The 24,684-nt window shown below is 42.3% G+C and overlaps 2 protein-coding genes across 10 annotated transcripts in view; one reads left to right on the forward strand and one right to left on the reverse strand.

The window, feature by feature from the left end:
• LOC143324865 (melanocortin-2 receptor accessory protein 2A-like) lies at nucleotides 1-14,949 on the forward strand. The gene is made up of 3 exons (XM_076737644.1): nucleotides 1-152; nucleotides 3,399-3,498; nucleotides 10,810-14,949. The coding sequence occupies exons 1-3, from the start codon at nucleotides 32-34 to the stop codon at nucleotides 11,306-11,308; spliced, it is 720 nt and encodes a 239-aa protein (XP_076593759.1). The 5' UTR covers nucleotides 1-31; the 3' UTR covers nucleotides 11,309-14,949.
• Nucleotides 13,861-24,684, reverse strand: part of cep162 (centrosomal protein 162) — a 27,084-nt gene continuing 16,260 nt past the window's right edge. For 5 of the 9 annotated variants that reach the window (XM_076737637.1, XM_076737642.1, XM_076737640.1 and 2 more), the window contains 16 exons: nucleotides 24,388-24,536; nucleotides 23,727-23,861; nucleotides 22,362-22,493; nucleotides 21,826-21,938; nucleotides 21,584-21,683; nucleotides 21,369-21,495; nucleotides 21,062-21,225; nucleotides 20,096-20,200; nucleotides 19,748-19,987; nucleotides 19,098-19,292; nucleotides 18,261-18,579; nucleotides 16,318-16,450; nucleotides 16,089-16,230; nucleotides 15,913-16,011; nucleotides 15,268-15,402; nucleotides 13,861-14,512 (listed from right to left, as the gene is read on the reverse strand). In XM_076737637.1, coding sequence (XP_076593752.1) covers nucleotides 14,285-14,512; nucleotides 15,268-15,402; nucleotides 15,913-16,011; nucleotides 16,089-16,230; nucleotides 16,318-16,450; nucleotides 18,261-18,579; nucleotides 19,098-19,292; nucleotides 19,748-19,987; nucleotides 20,096-20,200; nucleotides 21,062-21,225; nucleotides 21,369-21,495; nucleotides 21,584-21,683; nucleotides 21,826-21,938; nucleotides 22,362-22,493; nucleotides 23,727-23,861; nucleotides 24,388-24,536 — 2,516 coding nt within the window. In that variant the 3' untranslated portion in view covers nucleotides 13,861-14,284. The remainder of the gene's footprint in view (nucleotides 14,513-15,267; nucleotides 15,403-15,912; nucleotides 16,012-16,088; nucleotides 16,231-16,317; nucleotides 16,451-18,260; nucleotides 18,580-19,097; nucleotides 19,293-19,747; nucleotides 19,988-20,095; nucleotides 20,201-21,061; nucleotides 21,226-21,368; nucleotides 21,496-21,583; nucleotides 21,684-21,825; nucleotides 21,939-22,361; nucleotides 22,494-23,726; nucleotides 23,862-24,387; nucleotides 24,537-24,684) is intronic. The other 4 variants (XM_076737643.1, XM_076737638.1, XM_076737641.1 and 1 more) reach the window with 1 other exon arrangement.

Genomic DNA, 24,684 nt, shown 5'->3' on the forward strand with positions numbered 1-24,684 from the left:
GAGCTCAGTCTGGTTCACAGCTCTTTTCGAGATGCCAGGCGCTGACGGTCCAAACGGCACCCGTGCGTCTCCAGTCCCGGACTATGAATGGAGATATGAGTACTATGACGAGGACGACCCGGTGTCATTTGAGGGACTCAAGGCGCACCGCTGTGAGTAGCCCTTTGTTACTGTAAACTGCGCCTCACTGCAAAAGTGAAGTTTGTCAGCATCTGTTATCTGACAGGCATGCTGCAACAGTGTCTGTGGATTTCAGCGGGAAGTTTGATTCCTCACCTAAGCAATATTAATGTTAATATTAACATTATTAAACTAATAATAAAGACTTGGAGTTAATCACTCCCTTGCATGTGGAACATATATCACTATCATGTATTTTGGTCAATCTGCAGTATAATAGCTGACAAACAATCTCATTTTAAGGTCCAACCCTGCCCAGTGGTTTAATAACCAACTTTACTTCTACTCCATAACATTTATTCAACACCATTACAAATATTAGTTACTTGCTACTTTACAGAGTATGATTTTACATCTAAAACATACAAGCTTACAAAATATCATGCACTGTAAACTATTCAACAGTGTAGTTACAGTTTGCTCCCCTGAGATAAAGACACTAAGACACAAAGTTTTTTTTATGTGGAACACAATATAACTCAATTCACAAAAAGAACTTTCACATGTGAAATGTAGGACAACAATTTAACAGGTAATATCACAAGTATTTTGTAGACTCATTTATTCATGACCCTATTACTTTCCATGTTAGCAGTGCTTTGCCTTGCTTCTGTGGCAGTCCATCTGTCCGAACACTTCTTCCAAGTCAGGCAGCAACACAGATGATCCTGGACAGATGGACTGACAACCTCTACCTCCTGAGAAGGGAGTGGAGGGGGGCGGTTTAGATAACTAAGTGAGAACTGAAAAGCTCAAAAGGTGACATACCTGAGTGCCGATGAGGGTGTTTTGAACATATTCTGTCTTGGAATATCTATTAATGATGGTGAGGATGACTGTGTTACCATTAGATGGAGGAAGTGACCAGTGCAGAGCTACGTGTGACCAGGGATGGTTGAGTGTAGGAAGAGGGTGAACCAGACCTGGGTTTTACTTGAGGCTTTGTTTTGGGCACAGACTGAGCAGGCTGAGACTCCTAAACATCCTTCTCCATTGAGGGCCACCAAAAGCGTCGATGCAGGAAGGCAAATCTCCTACTAGGCTGACAGATGAAATGGGTGGGCCCACTGGAGAACACCAGAACACACAGTCAGGGACAAACAATGCGGTAATGGGACCGTTACCTGGGTCAGGCTGGTTCTGCAGGGCTTGGCAGACACTGGACTCAATCTCTTAGGAAACAGCAACAATGCAGGTGGATGGCAGGATTTGATTTAGCTCAGAAGTGCAGTTATCAGCAGTAGTGAAGTGTCTGGTAAGAGCGTCGGCTTGATATTCATAGAACTTGGAGGGTAGGTGAGTGTAAAATTGAACTGACCAAAAAACAAGGTCCATCTGGCTTTCTGGGAGTTCAGACATTTGTCAGTCTGGATGTAGGAGAGGTTTTTGTCATCTGTCCGCACAATAAAGAGAGTGCAAATAGACAATCAAAATCATGTCCCTTAAAAGGAAGATTGTTTAAGAATTGGCCACCTGTTAAAAGTTGCTCCATACAAATAGGGGGCATCATATCACCAGAGCAACTGCTAATTGCTGCTGCCCGCACTCTTTGCTGTAGCCATCTTTAGCTGGAGATACTAGCACCTGTTTCTTAGTAAGCTCAGTTAACAATGCAGCTAGTTGCCCCTATGCTGACTGGAGTCTGCCCTGACCGAGAGCACCAGGGGATTGTTGGTGTTTGCACCACGGGCAGCAGAACTTCAGCAGTCTCCCTGTAAACATGACCAGAGAGAGGTCAGTTTAATGACAGGCAAAATGGTGCCGAGGTGATTTACCGAGGCCCCAACCAGCACTCTGACTCAGGGGATGATGTAGACATGGCAGGCCTGGACAGGACTCAGAGAACCAGACCAGAGTTGGTGACTGTAACATTGGAAAAACAAGATGGTTAACTTGCCTCAATGTGTTTATGATGTCAGTTTTTTTTTTTTTTTTTTTTTTAAGTTTAAACTGAAATTCTGGCCATATCTTCACACTACTCCTTAAACACATCATTCATCAGACCTTGGAACACAGTGTTGGCATGACTAAAACCAAATGGCATTACCAGATACTCAAAGTGGCCTAATGGTGAATGTTGAATGCCGTTTTCCACTCATCCCCCTCCCTGATCAGAATGAGATGATGGGTGTTCTGGAGGTCCGTTTGGTGAAGATTTTGCCTCCATGGCAAGGGGCAAAGCCAGAACTGAGAAGTGGAAAGGGAAATTTTTCACCATCATCAATGTATGGTCTCAAAGTTCCATCTTTCTGCAAAACAAGGAAAAAAACAGTACCCATTGAAGAAGTAGGTCTAATAATAGCTGCAGCTAGAGAGTCTTGATTGTACTCCTCCGTAGCTTCAAGGACAAGAGAGATTGTACAACCAGCTGCTAGGAATAGGAGCTCCAAGCTGCAGGTCAGTGCTGCAGTTGTTTGGCTGGTGGGGTGGCAGCGACAGGGCGTGGTCTTTGCCGAACACAGGAGCCAAGGCATGGTACACAAGAGGAACTGCAGAGAGAGGGGTGGACTGAGGCACAGACAAAACAGGAGCCAGGGCACAACACACAACGTACAACCTGGCAAGGAGATGGCGACTGGGGGCACTGGCTTTGATGGGGGAATCCAGGGGGACAGTGTTCATGCCACACTGAGTAGCAGTAAATATTGTGAGATTTAAGGTAATTTATTGCATGGCAAAAGGAATGGGATATGAGCTGGGGCCAAGTGAAGCACAGAGACCAAGGAGTGGGTAACAGCCGAGCAGGTCCAGAGTGGAATGAGGGAAGTCGCCGGGCTGAACAGTCCGAGACAGGGAGCAGGGCAGATGAGACGAAGGCACAATAGACATGATCAGAACAGACAGAACTGCAGGGAGACGAGAGATAGGTTGGTAACAGGCAACAAGTAAATGTAAACTGGAGAAAGGGCTGGAAACGCAGATTGATATGATCTAGTAGGGTCGATGTGGCAGAGCTGAGCCTCTGTAGGAGTCTTGATTACAGGATAGGATAGAGCTGGAGAGGCTGTGCGTGGGCTCCAGCACACCTGTCTCCACTCCACTCAGTAGGATATTAAATATAATTTCATTTAATATTTGTACATCATGTCTCTCAAACTATAGTATTATGATTACTAAGGCAATGGGTTTTGCAATGAGTTTTGTGTCGCCAGACTCCTGAGTGGATTTATCATCACTCATCATATCCTGTATCTTGTCTTTTTTGTTTTATTCTTTAGACTCTATAGTGATCGGCTTCTGGGTTGGACTGGCTGTCTTTGTCATCTTTATGTTTTTCCTGCTCACTCTCCTGACCAAGACTGGAGCTCCACATCCTGAGTGAGTCCGAGCAATTCAGCTCAGCACCACCGTTAGATGAAAAGTATTACCAAACACTGAAATAAATCAATACAATTCAAACTCAAAGAAAGTCTTCATAAAGACATGGATGGTCAGCAGAAACTGTTAAATCAACAGAAAGTCATGTTCAGACAGAATCATCATAAGTAATTTCTCTGAGTTGACTGACTGAATGCAGCATATGCAAGTGTCTGGTGGGGAAACTGTGAACCTCAAAGGAGGAGCCGTTAGAATGTGAAGTGTTTCTCAACCACTATGGTTTGTGTGTGTATTAAAGCCTGATATTTTGTATTTTTCTGTGCCATGGTGCTTCACTGTTGTCCCAAAACTGGTAAAAACACATCAGTGAGCACTGGATAACATGCTCCTTCATTAGCTGTTTTTAAAGCTTTACGTCTTCAGTGGGAACCAATGGCCTAAGAGCTGTGCCACAGACAGGGGGAGCGATTGAGAGACTTACTGTACTCAACACTTTATTTTGGTCTTCTCATGAGGTGTTGACAATAAGAACTGAGAGCAGCTCTCTTTTACAGCCCTGTGTTTGGGGGAACCAGAGCTGCTTGTGAGTGTCCTGTTTATGGTGATATTCAAGTATGTAATATGCAGTAGTTACATGATAAAACACAATTTTGCCAGCAAGACTTAAATAAGATCATGCTCCATTTCAGCTCGTTAACCAGTGTGGTATTTGTTAGGAAATTTATTCTCTGCGTGAATGCACAGGCATAAATACACAGACTTTTACCTTATGTTCCTTCAGATGTTAATAGTTTTGCTGATAGCTCATCCAACTGTAGTGAGGATGGAGCAATTCTACGGGTGGAGAACTATCAGTTTTCATGCAAGGCTATAGCTATATTCAGCAAAACTGCTGGCTGTATCAGTGTGGCACAGTAAAGAGTGTTCTATGTCCTCTGACTGAGCTCATACAGTCAGTCTGTATGAAGTGCTCTAGCTGCTGTTCGGTTCTGTAACTGTAGAAAATTGCAGTTTACTGGGCTTCTCTGGCAGCTGAGGCAGATGAGGGCATTGTCCTACTGGCTTATCAGGAGCTCTGGTTGTCAACCAAAAGGAAGGAGTCAGTACTTACTCTGCCTGTTGGATGGTGACAGCATATCTGAAAAAACTGAATCCACTGGAGGAGGGAAGATACCACAGTAACTGAACCAGCACTGACCATGAATACAGGGCTGAGAGAAGTTACTGTGTGTGCAGACTGTGTGTCACCAACACTGTCCTTTGGTAAAACTCAATGTTGTCCACTCATGGAGAAGATGTAGTTTAATTTTAAGAATCAGATCAATGCTACGCATTATAAAAGGAAGGAGGGGAAAGGCACCCGCAATCGTTTCATTTCAGTTTGGTACACTATACTGCCTTCTTCACAACTGTAATTGTAATTTTACTTCTTTGGGTCTAGGCCGTGTGTGTATGATATGCATGTCTTTATCTGCAATCTGTGGTCTGACCCAACTGATGGCTTGTTCTTTATGATTTTATAGGCTGACTTTGATGAAAATGCTAACTTTTTGTTTCTTTGTTTGTATTTGGTGGCTAGCAAATTTTCACTCTGTCCATTATGGAAGTTTATCACCAAAAAACCTGCCACACTAATGGCCTTTCCATGAGCCTCACAAGTGCATTAGCACTTTAGCATGTTAGCATTGCCATCAGCATGTGTAAGATGCAGACATCAGCATTTAGCTTTTTTGTTGTTGTTGTTGAACTGACCCTTTAAAGGCTGCACTGTTCACCTCTGTGAAGCAGCGTGCTGTCCCTTAGGATAATAGTACATCCCTCAGATATGCTGACAATGGCAGACACTTTGGCAGGGTTTTTTCCCAACATGGGAACACGAGTGGCTACACTGTATCTTAGTTGAGATTGTGACTACCCACAGTGCCCTCCCACAAGCACTGAACCAACCAATAGCAGGCCTCCAAAGCAGACGTGTCAGGGCTGCATCACATCAGTTTCATGCACACCTCATCATAATTTAGAGCAGCCAACAGGCATTGTGTCTGGCTTTATTCAGTATATACTTCAATGTATTGTAGCATGCAAGAGAAAAGCTTAATTAGTTTATTATTATTATTGTTATTATAAAAGCTGAGGTATTTGACTGATATTTACAGTATGTAGACTGTAGCAATATATGCTTATTGGGATATTACAAATAAAAATCTGTCTTTGAGGCAAATGAAAATCAAAATTCACTAAATCATAATTTACACAATATTTATTTGATTTAAAATTATGTACATTTCCATATTTCTGAATTAAACATGAATGATTTTATTATTATTTAAAGAGTTTGTCATATACTGTACTGTATAGAATGTGACAAACTAAATACTTTTAGCCTTTTCCAATAGACGATATAAACAATGGCATAATATACAAAAGGTTCCTATAATAAATATAATACCTATAGGTGAAACTGACTTGATCTTATCAACACTTTATGTCACCACTGCTGCTTTCATGGTCATAGTGAAGGGATTACTTACGTAGCCCACTGAAAAACAGGAGACCACCGCTCTCCAGCCGGTCCTGGAATCATCCATCCCAACCACCTTTTCTGTATCTTCTCAGTCTTCCACGTAATCACTTCTTGTGGGGAGGTTGATGCAGTGTGTATAAAGATATATGACTACAACAATCTCTGATTCATCGATGAATAAGATGAAGACTTACAGGAGACTTTGTTTGGTACAACCACCTACACCTTATCAAGAAAAACACAAACAGTTTAACTGTAAGATTTAGAATCTCTGAATTATTAAAAAACTGAAAATGGAAATGATGACATTTTTGTTAATGTAGTCATTAATTGTTAACTTAGCTCTGGTATAAATGGAATTGACTGTATAGTAAATGAACTATATTTATACTGCGCTTTTCTAGTCCGACGACCACTCAAAGCACTTTTATTACACAAGTGAGCATTCACCCACTTACACACACATTCATTAGTAGCTTTACTCACACACCAATGGCACAGCGGCAGTTTGGGTTTCAGTATCTTGCCCAAGGATACTTCCACATGTAGACTGCCACGACCAACCCTCTGATAAATGGATGACTGCTCTACCTCCTGAGCCACGGCCGCCTCAGGCTGTGAACGTGCACACATCTACAGCTTAGTTTCTAAAAATGACAGAACAAACATGGTGGCTTGCTGCCATCAGTCTGTGTGTGTGAGAGAATAGGTGAAAGACACACTTTGGATTAAATTCCAAGTCATATAAACATAGGCAATCTGACAAATTATTATCACTTCAACCACTTCCCAGTTGATCAACTGAAAAGACAACCGACAAGGGAAAAAAACATCCATCTTCAGGGGCCCGATGCATGAATCTCTGTAGATTCATGACTAACACTGTGCATGCACAAAGACAGAAATATGCAGAGCAATCTCTCTGTCGGATTTAGAAAGTTGCATATATTTGTGATTTTGTTTTAGAAATCAGGAATATGTCATAAATACCTACTAAACCTAATACGCTTATGCCTAATTAATGGAAAAAATTGTAAGATGTACTGAAATTAGACAGGTTTGTGTCAGTAGATCATTTTAAGTGTCGGCTGGATGACTTGGTTGTTGTGCAGTGTTCCTGCTTTGGTGAATCCACGGACATTTTATTGCTGTCGTTGTTGTTGTATATCCTTCTGGCTTAGCAGTTTGTTGTTAAATGTTTTTTCATTCAAACTTTTTTTTTTCCATTTTATTGTTTCTATTCCTGTATATTACTCTTGCCAGACATGTCTGAAGTTAGCAGGTGGAATGAGGAGTCTCCCAAAACTCCATAAATGACACCATTAAAGACGAATTAGCCATCTGGATAGCTAATTGTCTCTGAGAGCTGTGTAGGGAGTGGTCCTCCAAGACAGAACTGTCTTCCTCTTTCCCATTGGCTACTCCCTGTGGTCTCCCTTTGAGTTGTCTTGAGCCTCGCTGAGACCACGAGCAGCTCTGAGTCTGAGCCCATGTGTTATGCTACACTAACCGAGGCTTGTGATAAAACTTAAGTATAAGGCTAGCGAGCCCGTAATCTAGTGCCTCCTCCTGCGTGTTGCATTAGTCGTGAAAAAGTGAGCTAAACTTCTCTGAGTGAACGTGTCTTTTCCTGTCTGAGGTGGTGTGTGTGGTTATCCCACTGCCAGGTCACAGTTCCAACTGTGCGACTGGCTCACTCGACTTCTCTCAACCCTCTTTAGGAGACGCACCGTTGATCCAATCAGCCAGCTTGCTCTTGGATGTGGATGTACAGTTTGAAAGGTGTATATATGCAGTTCATGGTGGTGTGTGTGACAAAATCCATTTTCTCAGTCTTCTTGTCTCCAAAAATGTCAGAGCCACCACCACAGTGTGACATCAATTATTACCAGGCCTACAGACTAGCTTTTCTCACCAAAGTGTCATCTTGGTGTCCCAGGGAATATCTCTGTCCCAAACACATTTTCTATCATGCCCAGAATGACAGGAAGCCATTAGTCTCATGCCCTGAATATGACTCTGTTCTGTCAGCCTTTTTAAATCAGGCTTACATCAATAAGACACTATCACAAAACCATGCACTCCACTGGTGCTCATTTATTCCTGGTTCAAGAACCAACCTACACATTCACTGGACCCTGGGTAAGATAACCTGTTGGCCTCTCCTTACTTCTCTGTACCTGTGCAAGGTTGATCATAACCTTCTTCTTTCTTTAGTCATTAGCAAACATTACAAATATCACACCACCTCACTGCCTAATGACTGTGCCATAGACCTCCAGCCCTACAACCTCTCTGGACCTGAGCGTGAGGTAATGGAGAAGTAGTTGGGGGGCGTGCTCTCAGTCATGAAAAAGGCCCATCTTGAGTCTTATTACAGTTTAAAACTCACAAAACTGGATAAATTGCAAGGACAAATCTGCTTGGATACGCCATTTAATGTGAAGACAGCTGATGTGCCTGACGACCTACAACAGGAAATCATTGAGCTGCAAAGCGATGACGAGCCCAAAGCTATAAAACAACCTTCCCTCTGCTGGAGTTCTATAAACCGTATGTACGTCCTGAGGATGTTTCCATTCTGAGGAAACATGAACTGAAGTTGGCGTCTCTGTTGTGATATACTGTGAGCAGTTCTTTTCAAAACCAACTGTTGCAAAGACTCACTTCTGCTCAGGACTGACTGAGCTAAACCTGGAGAACCTGCTGGGAGTAGCATCATCATCACCGCCATCTGACATCAGACTCCTCACTGATGAGAAGCAGTTCCACCCCTGGCATTGTAGAACGGCCAGTGAAGGCTGTTATTAAAATTTAAATAACCCCTGGTAACTTTAGAATATATTTTGTCAACATGAAAATTAGAATAACAGAATGTAAAGATTTAACTGTGCAAACATTGTTTGGTTCAGAATATATTTTCTGATAAAAGAGATTTTGGTGGCTGTAAACATTTATCCTGTCCATACTGGCCTTGGGGAGATTTTTTTGTAACAACCAATCCCGATGTCCAAAAATCCAGTCTTCAGTCTGTGCAAAAATACACAATGGCAGCGCTGATAATATGCGGCTTCAGTATTCTGAATTAAGCAAGTCAAGTTAGTATTTCCAAAGATACAGTAATGTTAGCACAAAATTGAAATATGTAGTATGCACAAATATATACTTTTACCAACATATACAACGATATACATGAATTTCAATGATATGAAACAGGGCTGTGCAGCTGCAGTAGGAAGCTACAGCTTATGCACAGACCCATTCAAAGCAAGATAAACAGAAGAACATTAAAGAAAAATTCTATAGGATAGAAAAGCTACTGCAGAGAATAAAAGACGAAATAAATGATGAACAGTATGTATGTTTGAATTCCTCTAAACAGCTCCTCTGTATCTAACTGAGAATTGAAGCACATTACTGGAACATATAGGAAGATAAATACTAGTCTGGTAGAATAATATATGAATTAATGGCATACATATACGTACAGTATCAATAAATAAGTCTGTGAGTTGTTGAAATTATTAAGATGACGGAAAAGAGGAGGTGGTGGTTCATGACATGAGAGGAGATGGTGAATCTAACAGATTTCTTTTGTATTCTAATCAGTTTGTTAAGATATGAGGAATGTGCTCATGCAATGTTACAGACATTTAAAGGTTACATGAGACTATAATACATGCCAAGCCAGCAAGATTGATTTGTTCAGTGTGTTTTGTAATAATACCAAGAGATGTCATTGTTTTTAGCAGCAAAAGCAATGTGATGCTTCCATGACAGTTTGTCATCAATTATTACCTCTTTATATAGTTCACTTTCTCATGGCCAGCTGTTAAAAGATCTATAATTATAACTGACAATAGTCAAATTGACTATGAGATGTGAATAACATTACATTTATGTAATATCCTCTATGGCATGGTGCTGCCTTTAGGCAACAAACTACCTGTTTGGACCTCACCCTGTAATCTTTTAGAAAAAAATACAAAACCTATCTGTGCTAAGTATCTACATACTTAGAGGAAATGGACATAAGAACGTTTAGCAGAAGAACCTTGATGGAGCAGTTAGGCTCATTCCCTCTGACAGTGAGGACAGCGATCTTAAGGAGAGTCAGAAAGAGTGGATAGGTTTGAATGACAGCCTGGAGGTCAGGGGTCAGTCAGCAGAGTAATGTGTGTGTGTGTGTGTGTGTGTGTGTGTGTGTGTGTGTGTGTGTGTGTGTGTGTCAGTGGATGAAGAAGGGCATATGACATATTCCTTGATGTCAACCTTTGTTTCACATCCACCACCAGCTGTTTCCTGAGGTTGCTTTGTCAAAAAGAGAAACACAATTCAAACCCGCCCACCCACATTCAGTTGTAATTAGTGTTTTTATTTTTTTATTATTATTAATTTTTTTTTTTTATTAGTTTGTTTATTTGCTTGTTTGATGTTTTGACTTCAAAGCTTCTAATTGTGATTGGTTAGAAGTATTTGTGATTGATGCTTGTCAAACCCTTTTCTAATGCACTGCTATGTGCTTCTTATATTGCTTCTATTCCTGATTCCATGTATCATAGTGCAAAATAAAACCTTTGTGTTTCAAACCAGCATCTGGCTTTATGACGGAAACTTTATCAAAGACCCCAAAGCTTCATAAAACTGGGGTGAAATGCTTCGTCCCTAAAAAATAAAAATTCATGCCATAGAGGAGTAAATGATGTCTTATTTAGGTCGACCCATGCGCACAATGAATTCTCAAGTGAAGGCACACTGTGTCTCTTTTTCTTTTCCTTTCCATGCAGCAGCACTGGTCAGCCATATGAGAGGCGGCCCCGTCTGATTGGCTGCACAGACACCAATCTCAACAATGGAGCCTCTCCTCCCCACCCTAGTGTCCTGGACTCGTCCTGCTCTCTTTTCCAACGCTATGTGTCCAAGGAAAGTCAGGTGAGCTCCAGGGCACTGTGGACCACAGCCGGTGGTGTGGGTGGAGGAGCGTCAGGAGGCTGCCACGGGACGCCCAGCAGCAGTCTGGAGGCGGGGGACGGCACACTGCTGCAGGAGCTAGCAGTGACAGCTCACTGGACGGACAAAGAAGCCATCCTGCTGGCCCACGTCAGCATCCCGAACTGTGTGAACTCGGACCAGAGCTCGTCTGTAGGGGAGGACAACCTGCTGCTGGGAGACCCAGATCTGCCAATCATTCTGGAGGGGCGGGATCACAGCAGCAGGAACTGTAATGACCACAGTGATTTCAACATTGGCCTGGAGAGCCTACGTGATAACTCAGTGGATATCTGAAGACGCCACTGGTGTGACTGTGACAAAATGTTGATGGATGCGTTTATGTTTCCACACATTCAAATATTCAGCACTTAGAAAAGGGCGTCACTTCCCATAATGTGTGTAAATTCAACGTCTTTACTGGTGTGAAATCAGCTGTTGGTTGGACTTTGGTTGGACTGAAGAGCTGCAGACTGGAAGCCCATCATGACACAAATGTCGTACATCATTTATAAAATGTAACTGAGCACCAAAAGGCTGAATATGTGGAGCAAAGATATTGATCATTTTTTTTTCCATAGAATGCATCTCTGTATTAGTAAATATGGTAAATGTTTAGTTGTGACCCTCAGCAGCAGGTTTAGAAGGAAGCAGAAAACTGCTTTTATAGCAGCTGGTTTTCTTTATTCTACTGTGAGATCTAAACTGGGGTTTTAGAAATACAAGGTTGTGTTTGATTCTTAACAGATGTTTCTTGATAAGCACTAACTGTAGTTATTTTTTTATTTCAACTTAAGACTAAAAATACAACTGATAGCAATGCTGGAAAGTTTGCCAATTAGAGATGTTTCTTTTCCATCTTTCTTCCTGTCGACTACCAAGTCTGAAAGGTGATTCTGTGTCTGCTGTATGGTGCTGTTGGAGGTGAGACAAGCAGAAATGTTCAGCAGGTAGTAACTCTCACCTGTACAGTCCACATTTGAAATATTATGCATTTAAAATAATACTTAATGCTGGTACTGGGTGTTGTTAATTACAGTGAGAGAGGAACATGAACTAACACACAAATGCAGAAACAACTGACTTTGACTTTAAACAGACACCAATTTGAACATTTTACTCCAGTACTTAAAGCCTCTCTGGCCACGTACATGTCTGTATTTGGCCTGTATTTAACAGACTTCTATGAATTACACGTAAGAATGATCGAAAAAGCCAGCTATGAAATACCAAAGTGCTTCACTAAATGAAGAAAGAGACATTTCTGAGCAACCTCCTCCTGCCAGTGAATGAGAGGAGCATTTAAATGGTACATGGCCACATTCACATAGCAAATATGCATTTAGAGATAACATCTTACAAGAAAGCAGCAGCATTAGCAGCTATTCTACCACTATTCTCAGTTACTTCCATTGTTTCAGTTTACATGGCAGTGTTTCCCACAGAATGACATTACAACTATATGTGCACATGTGTGTGTGCACGCTGAGTTTACCTGTACTCGGAGTGTTTTTACTTGAAATGTGTGTGAACTACTGGCAGTATTTTGCACTATCTACAGCTCACCACACAGCCCTCTGCAGCCTTTGGAGCAGCAGTGTTAATTTGATTGTTACACCATGTATTGCTCATGTATTTATTAGAATTGCATGTTCCCCTTGAGAGGAACTGTATTGATGTAATCCCACAGTTCCTGTGGAGTGGTTTTAGTCTGCTGCTCTTGTTTGGCTTTTCTGCTGCAAGTGCCCAGCTTCTCGATGGAGACTAATTATTTCATTTATTCTCATGTTAAATTATGCTGCTGCTGCGGACGATGGTCTGATTGTGTTAATCCTCTGTGTAGTTCACCCTCAACGATGCATGAGTCACTGACGGTAATACTAAAGCCTGCACAGGGTTATATGTGCCCAAGTGACACTGCGCTGCTCAGTTGGAACACTGGTTGTGTTCCAGTGTCTTTCAAACAGCAGCTACTGAGTGAGGAAAGCTGGACTCACCACGACTGAACCACGTCAGCAGCAAGCACACAAAACCCCTCCATTTACCATCATTCACTGAACATACGACATGAGGCTGACATGAGGTTTGAGGTCTGAGGTTACTTTTTAAGTTTCAAGAAATGGATCTGGTCCTAAGAATGGAGCTTGGTCCCAGAGCAAAGTTCTGAATGACTGTTGTGACCCCATGACCCTTCAGTAAAAGTGATTGGGAAATTTTCTGAGCAACAACCTCAAACCTCAAGAGCTTTTCTCTAACTACAGGTCAAAATATTAACAGGCATATTCCCTTGAATTTGGAGCTTCTTCATGCTCCCAAGCACATAAACCTTATTGATTTTAATGACCACAAAGCCTTTTCTCAGTCTTAGCCCAGCTCCTGGTAAGGATCAATCACCAGGATGCTGTTTTTGCTGTCCATCATGTATTAGATGGATGCAGAGCTCATTAGCTGCAGCTGTTACGGCTGTTAGCAGGACTTCAGACTTTTGGATATTTATTAAGGCTCAGATGTGCTGTTCTGAATCAAAGGTCACTTGTTAGGATCTAATTTGGGCTGTTTAAGAGTCATTTTGCTCATGAAAGCAGTAGTTGGCATAAGAAAGTGTTCCATCCTGTTGGCCTTGGCATACTGCAGAGGAGAAGACACTTTTGGAACTGCAATATCGTGCATGTGAGAAAATATTAGTTTAACAGTTCAACAAAAACATCAGTGACTATATTAAAGGAGCCTTCAGAGTTGGAGAGTTTTTCCGTATGTCCTCTGCTGCACTCAGCAACGATCAATCAGGTGCAAATCAAATCAGAGTTCCAGTGTACACTGTATGAAAGGAGGAACTGAATACACAGAATCACAGTTAAGACTGGAAAAAAACACATTTATTAAATAAGTTACAATAACTTAAATAAAGAATAGAAACTATCTATAAAAGATAAACAGAAATAAGAAACAGTTACAATGCTGTGTGTGTGTGTGTGTGTGTGTGTGTGTAGAAAGACATTCACTGAGGTTTTTTTGTTTACAGACTTGTGGCTTTAAATGTTTGTCTCTGAATCAAAACTAAGACTCTGAGTATATTGCAGCTTTATTTCTGTGTATTTGTGTTAACAGTCAGTATAAGTGATGTGGACCAGGAAGCGCTGTCCATCTCTGACATGTGGGACATTGACTGCTGCCAATGAGAAACCCTTCAGCTGAACTAATTGTAATCCAGAGACAGATTATTCTTCATGTTGTCTTTCGCTGGCCTCAATACACACTTATCAACATCAGCTTTCACTGACACACATCATAACGTCTCTGGGTAGGCGGGGCTGTGATGGGCAGGACCACTCCCTGTCTTTGGAGATGTCTCAGGATGTCCAGGATGGAGTCCAGCTCCAGACGGAAAGCCTCCAGCTCTCTGCTCTTGTCCTGAGCCAGACGCTTCCAGTGCTCCACCTCTGCTCTGTGTCTGTTAGACTGCTGATCAGCATCTAATGCCTGCCATGACCCCCCAATCACCTGTTGGAACAGAGGGAATGGAGCGTTACTGAGGTACATTCTTCAGTCTCTTCAAAGGTGGTAGTTAGTATGGGAGCCACCGTCACAGGTTATGCCTCAGTTCTCTCTGTACTTCCCCTCTTTGGAGGAGAGCTCGTGAACCTAAATTTCAGCTCTGTTCAGGAGGAGCACAGAGATGGTTTTTTTTTTGTCTTTAATGAACTTTACATCTAAATGTGGGTGTATTGGCTGTGTTCTTTCATCTTTTCGTCTCACTTGATTTAAACCGCTCTAGCTTACTTTCAAATTTGGATTCTCTTGCATGTATTTTTGCACTGTTTAAATTGTAAATCTCTCATCTTTGCTGTATGTTTCTAACCCTGTATAACACATTGTATTGCCCTCGTGTATGAAATGTGCTACATAAATAAAGCTGCCTTGCCAGGTGGTACTAAATTAAAATTCAGATACTAACTACGATACTGATGATACCACTAATACGATACTAACTTTTTGTTTGTCCCACAACTACACTGTACTCAGCACACTGTGCAGCACACAGCTCATGAAAATGACAACATTGGTCCTGGTGTCCCCTTTTTAATGTCATTCAAGGCAGAACCTAGAACCTGGTTCTAATGGGTTCCTCCAGGTTCAGGTTTTGGGTCCTCTGTGTGAGGGAACAGCTCCAGTATCCCAGGGTTAAAGAGTGAAAGGCTGGTGGCTGGGGCCGTGAAAAGCTTTCCATTAACAATGATGTGGGCCATCATTTGTACCTGCTGCAGCTCTTTCTCTCGGTCCTGGTGTCTGAGCTCCATGCTGAGGATCTTCCTCTCCAGGCTACACAGGAGTTTCACCTCTGGGCTCTGAGCTTCTTTAGCTTCCTTCAGCTCTTTCAGCAGTCTGGTCAGCTAAACACACAGTGGAAGTAGTGACTTAATCGATCCCACACAGAAACAGGGAGCTCCAGGAACATATATCAGCTTTTCAGACAATGAAAGTTCATTCACTTCCAAATGCTAATGGTTCTGAATAATCATTCTTCTTTAGATTTCCAACTTGGCAGAAAAGAATATTGCTAGCTGCTGTCACAGTTGCTAAAAAGATGCTATTATACAATGACAAGCTCCCTATTCACTATTTTTTTTCCCCTTAATCTAATTTTAGTATGTATACATTTCATTTTAGTAGAACATGCTTTCTGTGCATTGTAGAAATGCTGTATGACCTAAGTGAGTCTGGTTATTATGTCACTGTGACAATGTTGACTATTACGAGGCCTTGTGGCAGGTATGGGGAGGATTTGGTCCTCACCCTGGTGGGGATGGGGTAAGTTTTTTATGTGCTCATTATAATATTATGAAATGTTTCTTGCATTACAAAGGAAAGGACTAAGAAAACAACGGGAATTTAACCACCACCTGCTTTTGCAGCGCGTCCTCTCGGGTCCTGGATATTGTCAGAGCCTCTTTAGCTCCCTGCAGCTCTTTCAGCTGGTCTTTCAAATGCTTCACCACGACCTGCAGGTGAATGTGAAGGTTAAAGCATTTTCAGGACTTCCTGTTGACATGAGCCTGGTTGGTTAGTGAGCCAGTACCTCCTGAGTGTTGAGTTTATTGGCTAGTTCAGCAACCTTTGAGGACGAGTGTTCCAGGGCATGGGTGGCACGCAGCTGGTCTAACACCCTGAAGTGTTCTGCTTTTATAGCAGACAGCTGCTCTGCGGACTGCTCCTGTAGCCTGACAGATTACATCAAATTTGGTTATTTGATCACATCCACGCTGTGCAGCAAACATCGATGAAGGCGTTCACACTGATACACATACCTGCACAGCTCCTCCTTGGCGTGTACTGCATCAGCCTTTAATGCCTCCTTGTCCTGCTGACTCTGCAGCTCCAGCAGCTCCACGTGCTGCTTCAGAGCCTCGTTCTCCTGCAGAACCTCTGAGATATGACTGCCTGTCAACAAGTTGCAAAAATAAAATGGAATATTCAGATGCTCGTCGATGCCTTCAGCTTAAGCAATGGCATTCTTCTTCGGGCATGGCAGACAGTGCGTAGGCATTAAACACACAGTAGACTGTGCAGTGACCAAACAGAAGTCGATGATGTTGGAAGTTGTGTATTGTAAATGCTATGTTGTGAGGAAAAAATGCAAAATATGTTGCTCATACTAACAACATTGTATATTTTCTGAAAAACAAACTACTACTACTACTCTCATGCACATATGATCATTGAAGACGTTTTTGGTCACTCTGACTGTTCCTGCTGTCCATGCTGACCATGAAGAGATCCTGTCCTAACATGACTCCAGAGTAACAGCTGGGGAACAAAACCTCCCCTCCCTGTTTAGTTTAATGCATTCTTGAGTTGAGCTGAAGTGACTGAGACTAAACGTCATCATTAACTGTTGAATTGAGTTCATCTGTTTGGTGCATACTGCACTCTTTGTGTTACTGTCCCTCTACGGCAGCTCAGCAAAGAAACACTGAGGAAACACTGAGAGGGGACTTTGGAACTGAGCTCATCCTTAAGTAAAGCACTGCTTTTTCATAACTGAGATCATCTGAAAACTACTTGGTAGGTTCACTACCACTCACTCTCCTGACACAGCTCTAAAAAGATAATACACGTACAGTGTAATACAGTGTAATATTTGATCTGTTTCTCCAATCACATAAAAATTATAGTCAATGCACTGGTCATCATAATGAGGACTGTAACGATGGCTATGCCAATCTGGTCTTTGGACCCTTCTTGTATTATCTTGGACTTGTCTTGGTGTCGAGGGTGTTTGGACTCTGACAGCTTGTCTCAGTCTTGACTGTCACTCTCACATATTAAATTGTTTGGAGTCCAGTTGGCTTTTTATTTTTGCTTTAACTGCTGACCATCAGCAGCTTCCTTTTTAGCAGGCTGGAGCTCTGCTGTCAGTCAGTTTCCTGAAAAAGACACAAGTCAACTTGCATCCTACAAAAAAACCTAATGCTAGAATTTTAAAGAGAAAGCTGGAAAATGGCTCACACATACACAAAAACTGAAGCCTGACTGGAAACCAGCAGCAGCATTAACCAAACATGTTCTGTCATTGACTGAATTTTGGTAACAATGATGGCTGTCTGTCATTTTGACACATCAGAGCACTGAAGGTGGTCTATGCACACACCACGTGTAGACCACCTGTAGTACACACCTTTGTCCAGTTGGAGGTGAGTGTGTGTGTTAATTAGTTGTTGTCAAGTCTTTCATCTCACATGCATGACTTCGTCGTCAGCTGAATTAAGCCATGGCATTGGTAAGCTATATCGCTACATAGCCTAACTATCACGAAATGTCCAGGCAGGTGAATGTCCGCAGTGTCTTTAGAAAGTCCAATAATTGTGGTGTGGTTGATGAACAAGATGAAAAAAAGGTCTTTTCTCTCGATGTCCTTGTAAATGCACAAACTTGTTCTGTAGATTAAATGTTGCTGTGATCGAGTTATTTATAAAATGTTATTAAAGAGGCAATTTTTCATTATCACTAAAAAATGAAAATGAAAAACTGGAAACTGGAACATGAGAAAGTCCAATTCAACCTCTGCATGGCGTACTAAAGAACGTCAGCAGCTAAAAAGCCACTGTGCTGACGCTGAGGGGGTTAATGCAGGGATCGTATACAAAGCCGGTCATGTTTTTTTTTGTTTTTAGATATCAGGTCTCATACTGTTCAACATTTAGCAGCATGCAGAGCAAAGTCGACCATAACAGAATATCCACGTCCTCACCTGTGAAGACAGTGGGCTGGTAGGTCTTCTCGTAATGAGCAGCTGGAAACGTTCCTTTCTCTCCACACGTTTCTCCTGCAGTAACAGAAGCCAGTGCTTTGGCTGGGCCTGGCTGCACTCTGGTCTCTGCAGAACGGGTTTCTGGTCTTATGTTGGGGACAGACAGCATGTTCCTCCTCTCCTTCTGCAGTCTCTCCACAGTGCGGTTCAGCTCCTGAATGCTTCGTGTCTTGGCACTGAGCTCTTGGTTCAGCCGCTCGATTCGGACGCCAAATGCGGCCTCGGCCTGACGCTGGTGTCGACCTGGACTTGGGTGGGCCTGTGTTTACAGATGGGACAACCACTGCTTCATTCATGTCTGATCATGACATCTCAAAGGGAATCATCCCACTTATACCATGTTCACTTGCCAAATGAACTGCCCGTTTCACTTTTTATTTGTGTCAATTTGATTGAATTTTCCAGGCGTTAACTCCCTTTTCTTTTCAATTTCTCCTTCTTCAGCTGCATCCACATCATCAAGTTGTCATATTCTTCAAATAGGTTTAAAGAAATGTGGAAGTCACTTATTGTCGCAATTCAATGTTGGCTTGTTAACATGTCGCAATAAATTGTGAACGGATGCTGCATCCTGGTTCCTATGGTCACTCAGTGAGCAGTTTCAGTGGATCACTTAACAGACACCCGTTATCAGGAATTAATGGACACCCTGCCTCGAGACCCCTGTCTCAAAGTTGAATCGATTCACCTTTCACTGACACTGATCAGCACGCTAGAGCTAACAGTGAGGCTAAAGTTAAAAAAGGTCTTCATGGCATGTGTAGCTCCTCTACCAACCTTTTGTTTGAGCTGCTGCTGGAGAGACTCGATCTGGTCCTGGTGGACTTTCTCTTTCTCCTGCTGGGTTTCCTTCACACGCTGCAGCTCTTCCTCCAGCGATCGAACCTGTGACATCCACGGCTCGGTCCCAGGTGCTGAATTTGCTGCTTCCAGCTGCTGCTCCAGCTGTGAGATCTGATGCTCGTAACGGAGCTAAACAGTGAACACATGGGTTGAAATGTCACTTTCCTAAGTATTTCTGCTAGTTCATTCCATAATGCATTTTTAAAGCATCCTCTTTTACATTCATGTTACGGTAAATCAATGTGTTTGTTCTTGTTGTACATCAATCTGATCACAATAAAAACATTTTTTTGATCTCATTTTACCATAAAGGAAAATGGATAACACTTTTCAGCTGTAATATGTTCTGTTTTGGTCTACCATTCCTGCAAAATTTGCATAAAATCACTCAATTCACAAGAATCTTGGCTTTCCAGTCATGTATGACTTCAGTACAAACTATAGGAGGCCAGATTCAGATTGCCTTAGATTTAAGAGAGCTCCAGAGCTCTGTTGGTTAGAGCAGATTTGGGGTCAATTTTAGATGACTGCAGTACATTAAAGCGACAGGTTACTACATCACACAGCAGTTATTACAGTTATACCTTGATCCGGTGGAACTGCTGTTCCATGGCCCGCAGGCTGCGCTTGGCCTCCTCATCGTGACTCTCCAGCTCGGCCTCCAGACGCTGAATCCTGCGCTCCAGCAGGGCATTGATCCTGCTGGGTGGGGACGTCTTGGCAGCGTCCATATCCTCTGGACTGCCAGCTGTGGCTGCAGCGTAGATCAGAGCAGGCAGGGAGTTTGGGTTTCTATGTCTTAGTACCTGCTCCAGCTCCTTGACCTGGTAAAGAAAGAATGACCCTTAAATAATGAAGAGGCATGAGCTCAAGGGAGAAGAGAGGGAGTGCAACAATTCTGATGAGTTAGCTTGTTTGTTTGTGTGAGAGACCTGTCGCTCCAGGTCCTGCATCTTTTTAGTGTCCACTGTTCTCTCTTTGGCCTTTCTTTGCTGCTCACTGCTTCTTTTGCCCACATCCATTTTCAGCTTCTCGACCTGTGATGCAGACAACCTGTTATTTCCAACACAGTAGGCAACATTCAACTTTAAGTGGCTTCCAGTGCACTTTCCACTCCATATCAGAGCAGATACTACAAGCTCTCTGCCCCTATAGCAGCTGCAGTCTCACAAATGAATACCGAAACACCACAAGCACCCTATAGAGTAGTGATGAGCTCTCACAAAAAGACCTGTGTTTCTGTAGTACTTGTTAAATATCCAGGAGGGATGCATAACATTAGGAACTGAAGTTGTAAATTCTGTTTTGGCTACATCTGTAGCTGTGGAACTCTGGATCTGTATCATGGAAGATTTAAAAAGCCATACTAAAAACAAACCAAACAAATAAATCAAGTGGAATCCAGGACACACTGTGATACTGTATATCTCAATAATAATGCTCCTGCAATCAACTGTGGACACGGAGCGACTGAAGGTTGGCAGTCGACAGCAGGGCTACAGGAATGTCTGAGTCAGAGGGATGTTGTAGAGGTACCAGTGCAGACAGATGACTGTGAAACATGGCTGACAGAGACGCTGGAGCAACATACTATATTTGTGGAAGTTAAGTTGCTGTTTAAATCCATGATGTTTTTGATTAATGTCACGATTCATCTCCATGGTAAAAACAGTCCATGTCCAGTTATTGGACACACACTACTATGAAATAATTCAGTTTAAGATTCAGTTTGTTCAGATATTATTGCAAATGTCAAGATCTGGAGGAGCATTTGTGGATCTGCTGTAGGAGTAACTGTAAAAGGTGACCCACTGACTTTATATAGATTACCACAGAGATACTAAAGGTTCATGAAATGAAGGTTAATGTATAAACAGAGTGTGACAGCGGAGCCTCACCTGCTCTTTGAGCTGCTGTATCTCAGCTGTAGCAGCCTTCAGTCTGCCTGCGTCTCTGTCCAGCAGCTCCTGGTTCTCAGCAAACCACTGCAGCTTCTTTTTCAGCGCTGTCACTTCCTCTCTGTGCTTGTCCTCTAATACCCGCATCTCAAAAGTCTTGTCACCTGACACATTTAGCATGGATACATGCTGTTAGTAAGACCAAAGACCACTTCTGCATTTGCAGTATAAAGGTCTTGTAGAAACTGGGGGCACCTTCTAAACTTTGACTAGTTTTCGTGGTCTTTGGATCAGTATGCAGTTTTACCTGAGGCAGACATGGCCTGAGCTTTAGCTAGGTCTCTCTCTTTCTTCATTAGCTGCAGGTCTACGTCCAGAGCCTGCTTTTCTTGCTTCAGTCTGCGAATGTCCTCAGACAGCGTGGCCTCATTGCTCTGTACACAGAAACAGATATCTATGGGAAGCAAAGGGCCTGAAACAGAACTGAAGTCTCACAGTATGTCAGTACATTGTGCTACTTACCTGAAATGTATTTATTTGAGCTAACAAGTCTGTTATACGTTGAGTGTGATCCATTAAGCAGACATTCCCCACAGGCTTAGAGGTTTTATTCAACTTCTCCCTGGTGAAGATGAAAAAATGCCATCCAGACACTGAACTCCACATTTGTGAAAAAATACATTTCAAAACATAATGAAGTTTCATAAGTAGACCAGCATTCATTATAAATGGATGGACAAGTACATTTACTTTACTGAACCCACCTGGTGAAAGCCAGCTCATTCAGCAGCCTCTGGTTTTCATTAAACATGACCTCCTCATTGGCCTTACTCTTGGCCTGCTGAGCCTTCATTTGCAAATACAGCTTCTCATTCTCCTGCAAAATGACATTAGAGTTCCTGCGCATTAAATATTAAAAACACGCAAATAATAAAACTGCTGATACAGCAACAAGAGCGTGATTTCTCTTCAACATCCCATTGCCAACTCAGTTTGATAACGTGCCAATCAAACCCAGAAGATGCAGCTGGGAGCACGACCTGAATCACAGCCGTGATGCAAATGTCTGTCTGCATCTCAGCATCCGAGGTCCATTTCTCCGAACCCTCACTTTGTAACACAACAGCTGCACAGTGTCAGAGCTTACAGTAGATATCCAAAAACAGATTTGATGAAATGAAGATCAAAACTAATCATAACAGAGGTCGTCTCAGGGCACTTCTTCAAATGGAAAGACAGAATACAAATTAAGGACAGAGATGAACGGCAGCGGTGAAGAGAAGTTTTGAGAGAAACAAACCTGCTGGTAACCCTTCAGGAGCACCTCCTGCTCTCTGATTTCTTTATCCATCTGCTGAAGTCTTTCCTCTCGAGCAGAGTCAGTGGCCTCAGCCCATCTCTTCTTCTCACTGGCTTCTTCTGCACTTCGCAGCTGAGGAGGGTAAAAAAGAGTTTGTTAGCACATGTTGATGTATCAATGTTAGTACTACAGATTTCCTAACAACATATTTTATCTACATACAACACAAACACATAGTATACACTAAACCTAAATTAAGCATACATTAAAACTGTCAGCCACCTTGAGATCTCACACCTGACCTGTCACGAGTGACCTTACACCCTCCTCCTCCACTTGCAGTATCTCACTCTGTTTCAGCTTCCCTTGCTATGGACACTAATAACACAGTCTCATCTTTTCAGCCATGGAAAAGATAGACCAGATGGTGGAGTATCTCTTTTGTTAAACAGTCTATTTGATACATTGTGCAACACGATATAGCAATTGCTTATCCTAATGCAGGTTATTATGTTGAATCAGTTTTTACTGAGTTCAAAGGTGCACCTTGTTTTCTAGGCCACGGTGTCATCAGCTGTGTATGAAGACCACGAAGCTGTGGTGTTAACTCTGGTTGATAATCTTGATGAATGTCTGATTACTACTAACAAAGAGTGCAAACCCTGTTCTGCATTAGGTCACTTCAATAACTCAGTATTTCAATATTCACTGCAACACAACTCGGAAAATTTGGGAAATAATTACAAACAGCTTTTCTGCTTGACCTCACGGTCACTTCTCATTTGTGATTTTTAAAAGATCTTTCACTAATGTGCATGAAATAAAACAAATCACTACAGCAGTTTAGACTTGTCTTTCCTCAAACTGAGCTTTCATTTATTTTTCTCTTTTGTCCTACAGTGCTTTGTATGAGATCCACAGAGAGAGGATGCTGCTGTAAATCAGTATTTAGAAACACTGTCCTCATCTTCAGCATGAACAAAGCACTGTTCAACTGCAGTTTTCAGCCAATCGCAGCTCTGTTATGTTGGTTGTTCTGGCTGTTAATCAGTATTACCAACATATTGGCAACCTGCTTTTTGTTGCTTTTCTTATTTCTCAACCTTTAAGCTCTGCATTTTTACAACCCTGTTGTAATGTCATATAATGGATTTAAATGCTCTTTTATTGCAAACCTAAGGCTGGACATTATCTCTCCCACACTAACATGATCACACAAACCTGTCCCCAAACCTTCAACCTTCTCACCTTAACCATTTCTCCTTCTTTCAGCTGTTCTTACCCACCATCAACAAATATGCCGTGTTTCTAAGTGTAACGATGTACCAACTCAGCTTCGTTTTGTCCTGTACTGTGTTTGTGCACCTTGCTCTGCAGTACGTAGTTTTGTTGTCTGAGTGACTGGAGCTCTTCTGCTCCTTCCTTCATCACCTGCAGCTCCCTCTCTTTGTGATCCAGCTGGACTCTCAGCGCCTTCACCAGAGAGCTGTCCTCCACTGTCTGCAAGTCAGAGGAGTCAGAGGAGAAGTTAACAAGCACAGAGGTTCACACTCCCCTCTTCACAATCCATCTGCACAGGCGACCCAACCATTAACTAGCACAGCAACACTGACACGGTCCCTCACTGCATCCCATCTGCAAACACTGACAACTGACTGCTCCTAAAATGCTTCTCCAAACAGCGATCATGCAGTACCTTAGAAACAGTACTTAGACACTGCAGGTCTGTCAAGTTTTGGAATCCTGTGATGTGCAACCAGCTAACAGTCTATTTTCACTCCCATTTGTGCACATAAATCAGCACTGTAACATCTCCATCCTGAAACACAGGAACCATGCTCGTCCTTCATCACCTTCGACATGGATCCCCAGCATGATTACTTTCTCTTTGGGATCTGCAAGCTTTAGTCTTTTTACCATTAAGTTGCTAACATTATATCATGTATGCAGCCACTAAATGCATACTGAAGGCAACAAGTCAGTTGTAAACACAAAACAGTCAGCTGTGGATGAAGTATGTTATTACATTGTCCTTTGGAAGATCATGCGTCAGTCTGGCTTCTTGTGTGTCTGTAGCATCTTGAGGACTGCTGGTGATCATCTGCTGTTGAAGGACAGTAACTAAGGACTGAACAGATGCCACCAGCTCACTGCTCACCTTTAGACCTGGATCTGCTAATCAACAAACAGAAGAGACACATCAAACACACAGCTCCAAACATGACCCGGATTCAACACCTCCGCTTCTGAATCTGTTCGTATCATATACATACATACACACACACACACACACCCACACACCCACACACACACACGTCTTAAA

The sequence above is a fragment of the Chaetodon auriga genome, chromosome 8 (assembly GCF_051107435.1).
Source record: "Chaetodon auriga isolate fChaAug3 chromosome 8, fChaAug3.hap1, whole genome shotgun sequence".
NCBI lineage: Eukaryota > Metazoa > Chordata > Actinopteri > Chaetodontiformes > Chaetodontidae > Chaetodon > Chaetodon auriga.